Source organism: Gavialis gangeticus, unplaced genomic scaffold, assembly GCF_001723915.1.
Source record: "Gavialis gangeticus isolate Ggan-Ray unplaced genomic scaffold, GavGan_comp1, whole genome shotgun sequence".
Taxonomy (NCBI): domain Eukaryota; kingdom Metazoa; phylum Chordata; order Crocodylia; family Gavialidae; genus Gavialis; species Gavialis gangeticus.
The window spans coordinates 13255048-13259896 of record NW_017729029.1 but is presented as its reverse complement, the minus strand read 5'-3'; the positions used below and the strand labels follow the sequence as shown (position 1 = coordinate 13259896).

The 4849-nt window shown below is 46.3% G+C and overlaps 1 protein-coding gene across 8 annotated transcripts in view; it reads left to right on the top strand.

Moving 5' to 3' along the window:
* Nucleotides 1-4536, top strand: part of MBNL3 (muscleblind like splicing regulator 3) — a 107871-nt gene extending 103335 nt beyond the window's left edge. For 7 of the 8 annotated variants that reach the window (XM_019521278.1, XM_019521281.1, XM_019521280.1 and 4 more), the window contains 3 exons: nucleotides 124-218; nucleotides 1714-1787; nucleotides 4050-4536. In XM_019521278.1, the coding sequence (XP_019376823.1) occupies nucleotides 124-218; nucleotides 1714-1770 (152 nt within the window). In that variant the 3' untranslated portion in view covers nucleotides 1771-1787; nucleotides 4050-4536. The remainder of the gene's footprint in view (nucleotides 1-123; nucleotides 219-1713; nucleotides 1788-4049) is intronic. The other variant, XR_002098265.1, reaches the window with a different exon arrangement.
* The last annotated feature ends 313 nt before the right edge of the window (nucleotides 4537-4849 follow it).

The window sequence follows — 4849 nt, the reverse complement described above, 5'->3', positions numbered from 1 at the left end:
CTTTTTGTCTTGATGCACACTGTATCTGAGGTGAAACTTTCCCCAAAAATCCACCACATGTTGCCATGGTTACATAAATGCTCCACCCTCCCGTATGTCGCTTCCATGGTTCCCTACTGAAAGTGCCCATGATGCACGGTGCTACGCCCACCACTGTGTCTGCAGCAACAACACCTGCCACCAGCGTCCCCTTCGCTGCAACAGCTACGGCCAATCAGGTTTGCCCTTTCAATAGCTTTCTTTCACGTGTGCAGAGCTAGACGAACGGTACGCCGGCCGGATCCTGCGGGGCGCAGAGCACCTTGCGCCAGGTCCCGAGCTGCTCTGCCTCCCTCCGTCTTCTCGAGGGGCGGAGGGTGCTCGGCGTCTCCCGCAAGGCACTCCACCCTGCCCAGGATCGGGCCGCTAGCAAGGCAGCATGTATACTTTTGGGATTGGTGAGGGGGCATCGGCTCGTTGCGCCGGGCGGCGCTTGAGTCACCCGGGGATGGGTGATCCGGAGTTCGAGGTCACGTCCAGCGAAGGGCATCTGGCTTCTCCGAGCCTCCAGAGTCTTGCAAAACGGGGCTGCAAAACTCGCACGGAAAGACGTACCAGATTGGTGGCCGTTCTGCTTTCCGTCCCAGCCAGAAATACCATGCTTTCCCACGGTATTTTGGCACGTCCTGGAAAGCGGAAGGGAAAAACTAAGACTGGATCCTAACATAAAGCGGGGCAGAGTTCAGGCTTCTTTGAACCAGGAGCGCATCATCCATCCCTCCGGTACTCAGTGCCTATAGTTCATATAGACAATGCGGCATATACAATCTGTGTGCTGTTTCGCCAGTGCCATGAATTTAAAGGATTTCATGCATGTTTGCCTAGGTACGATCCTGTCCAAAACATTGCTCGCAAGGTATTAAACCATGATTGCTGATTCCACACCAGTCCTGAACTGTATACGCACAATCTTTATTCTAGGAATGCTTCCTGATATTTCATAAACCACAAACTTCTTTGTATTAGGCCAGAGTAGAGATTCGGGCAATGTTGTGGGGGGGTTTTCCAATTATAATGTCAGCATTTTTATTTAGTGCCTCACTGGGCTCGAGTTCAGAGCCACCCCCAGGAAAAGCGGGTATCACTTTACTCCACCACCCACCGATTGCCATACAGTACCCTGATCATTTCAGAGGGCGAGTCCTGGAGTCTTCTCCCTTCAGGCGGAGACACGGTTTTAAGGGAAGCAATGGGAATTTTGCCTAAAGAAGGACTGGGATCAAATTGGCCTGTTGCAAATGCTTTGCTACCTGCAGTTGGTATTGCTGTGCTTGTTCTCAGCCTTTTTTGTAGTTTCAGGTGCAACGGGCCTGCTAATAATGGACCGGTCACCTCACTCCGGGGCTGCATTACTGTATGGCTACGCGTGGCTTGCAAAAGGGATACCCCTTCTTCCCAACTGGCAATTTACAGGGCATTTCTCTGCCTTACAGTCTATGGAGTTGGACTCCCAAGTACAATCACCATGTACACCACCAGGCATCAATAACGATGTGACTGCATTGCTATTTATGCCTGTAAAATGAGAGAGATCCTGGGAATGGTCCGCGCCCTCTAAAATCCTGCTTTCCCAGGGATTATGTGCATTGACTAACCTTAAACAAGCGCTGAGGGGAGAATGACTGGAATGTTCTCAGGGAAACATTTTAATGGGATCTGTTTTCTTTGCCATAGATATCCCAGTTATCAGTAGATGAACTGAGCAGCAGCATGTTTGTCTCACAGATGTAGAAGTTTCCAATAGAACAGTAAGTTTTTTTTCCATTTTGATATCTGCTGTTGATGTCTTTGTAGGAAGGCACTTTGTCTTCTCAGTGGGCAGCTTCGACCTACTCGTTCACCGGCCGAGGGGCAGGGGGAAGGTCTGCGCCTAGCGTTTATGGTAAACAGTTGTTTGTGCATCATCTAAAATGCCTGCTTTCCAGCGTGAAACCCCCACGGTCCCCACTGCCGCTTTTGTACTGGACCATTCCCAACGACCTAGCAAATTCCAGAGTATGGCCCCAAAATTGTGCTGTGGGGTCTGTGCTGCTCAAGAGAGAGTATTTTGCCAACAGGAGCCAGATAAAAAGTCTAAGTAAGTTTTAGGTTGCTGCTAGGAGCATAATTCCTTTACTTGGGTAAACAGGCCCATGCATCATCAGGTGCTGTCAGCCAGCCTTGCTCTCCTGGTTTCAGTGCAGCTGGGCAAATTTACCCCAGCTCAGGACTTGGCCAGTCTTGGGGATATGTAAAACTTCTTGTTCGCTATAAAGTTTGGCCTGAAAGCTGCGGGCAATAGTGAAGGACACTGGCGTTTGTCTGGATTTGCATGATATAGCTTCACAGTTGGAGCTCTTGTTCTCACTTTCTGCGTCTTGTATGTATTGGCACATATTTATGAGAGAAAATCCCAATGGGTTTTCAGTTCTTCACTGTGCTTATAACACCAAGAGACTTAAAGTACAGCTCAGTTAATTAAAAAGGAAGGGGGTCAACAGACTGGGCTGATGGAAGTTATTTCATGTGCCGATACGTGATTCCTTTTTTTATTATTATTTTGCTGAGGTCAAATATGAAAGGAAATGCTTCTGTCTAAGCGCTAGAAATGAATTTGGAAACCCGTTCTTAAAGAGCTGGCGTGAACTCATGCCCCTTATTTCTGCTGATTTAAGTAATAGATGTGGATGGCTCGCTAATCAGGTCTGCACATCCCTGTTAGCGCCTGCCTTGTGGCCACGATCGCTGCCTTAGTGACGATGTTGCATGTTGCAGTTTTGAAACACCCGACACAGTCACGTGTGCAATATGGCAGGTCCCACCTGGTGCGAGTTCAGTTGCATTGAGGGAGAACTGTACCTCCTCCTCAAAAATCCTTGGCATTAATTTTAATGTTCTTTTTTTTTTTCAGTATGCCTTTTTTTTTTTTTAAATTTGCTTCCTTTTGCTGGGAAATTTGTTCCCAGACTTGTGCCATCAGTACTGAGCAGTACTGAGCGCAGGCCTCGCTTCAGGGAAAGGCTGAAGCAGGTTCTTGATCCATCCTTACTCAGGAAAGCTCTCCCTGCATCTCGCAGCTTGAGGGGAGCCTCCTGGTCTGCTCGGAAAGCATAACTAAACAAAAGGCATCAAAACTCATGGAAGAGGCGATATCTTTTATTAGACCAACTAGATATTTGCAAACAAATACAAGAGTTTGTTTGCAAATGTGTAGTGGGTCTAATAAAAGAGATCATCTCGTCCATGAATTTTGATTCCTTTTGCCTCTAGACCAATGCAGCTACAACCTGGACACCAAATAAGCAAGGCTCTCTGTCGTGAGTGTGCACCAGCAGAGAAGTGCAGGGGATCACTGAAATGCTTGCAGCTTTGTGCGTGGCTGGATAAGTAGGATTCACCAGCATTGCAAAGGATGCCCTCTGGGAAGTGACACTGCCCTGAAGTGTAGGTGGATGTGAAGGATAGTTCACCCAAGCACCCGATGCACCTAAACAGGCTTCTGCTGAGGTGGACGTATGCCCACACTCCGTGTCAGGCAGGCACCGCAAGGCTGTAGGGCCAAAGCTTTCCAGGAGGGATTTTCAAAGCAGGCCTGACTCTAATGTTGTCTCCCATCGGACTTCCCTGCATGGCTTGTGGTATGTCCCTTGTAACCAGATTTGCCAAGCATCCGCAGCGCTCATTGAATTCAGTAGGAGACTAGCGTGGCTTGCACAATGGAGCCCCCGCCCACGACTGCCTCATCTCTGAAACAAGACTCGTGTCAGCCCCCTCGCTCTTTCACAGGCTTTGGCTGCAGATCATTTTGTCAGCGTTTATGGAGCCCATTGAAAGCACAAAGCCCAAAGTATTAGCCGTTTCACTTGCAATCAGAGCATTGAGCGAACAAAACATTGTGTCTTCCCCCCACGCTGGCAGAAAGCGCGTGTGCACCGTGTCTTCGTAGCTCAGTGGAAGTTATAAAGAGAACAAAAAAGCATGACGTGTTTTTATTTCCAGTTTCTCACTCCTTGTTTTTGTTCCTCCTCCAGCCGACCACGTTGAAATTTGTGAACAGTAAAATTACGGAGTACTAGGACTTCTCAGTGGGGAACTGCACATGGCCTTTCTGTATATATCCCCTCTTCCCTCCTTTCGTCCTCTACCACCTCTACAGTAAGCCTGTTGCAGCCTACATGTTAACCAAAAACTGATCAATGGGAATGTCAGAAAAAAAAAAGAAAAAAAAAGCACTATAGAAACAATTAACAAACAGCGCTCTGTTATATGAGATATACAAGTAGAAAATTATAATAGACTTTTATAACACATTACTTTAACACATTTAATCATTTTATGACTACCATCATGATAAGTGCATCTGCACAGTGGACTGTTGGTTTACTGTATACTATCGATGGATAAATGTTTGTCTCGTTTTTAAAGTGTTATCTTACTGTTTTGTTTACATCATAGTCTATTGATTTGTTTTAAAGTGTACATCATTATCAAGTATACTCAATACCATTTTTTTCATTATTGTTATGTCTTAAGTTTTCATATACTGTAGATTTTATGGGGTTTTTTTAAACTAAAAATGTTATAGTGGGAAACAGGAATAACGTGCTTGAAAAACATGACACAAGAATGTTCGGATCTTTTCTATATTTTGGCTGCTTTTAAATCAACTGAAGTGGCTCATTTTAAACGGCTTCTTTTACAAGTGAAAATTTGCCTTTGGAAAGAGTCCCCAAAATTTTCTGTTCCAGCACTATGGAGGGATAGCTGTCGGTTTAGCTCAGATCAGGGGTCCAGTCAAGCGAGCTGATTCCAGTTTCCTGAAGAGGAAACT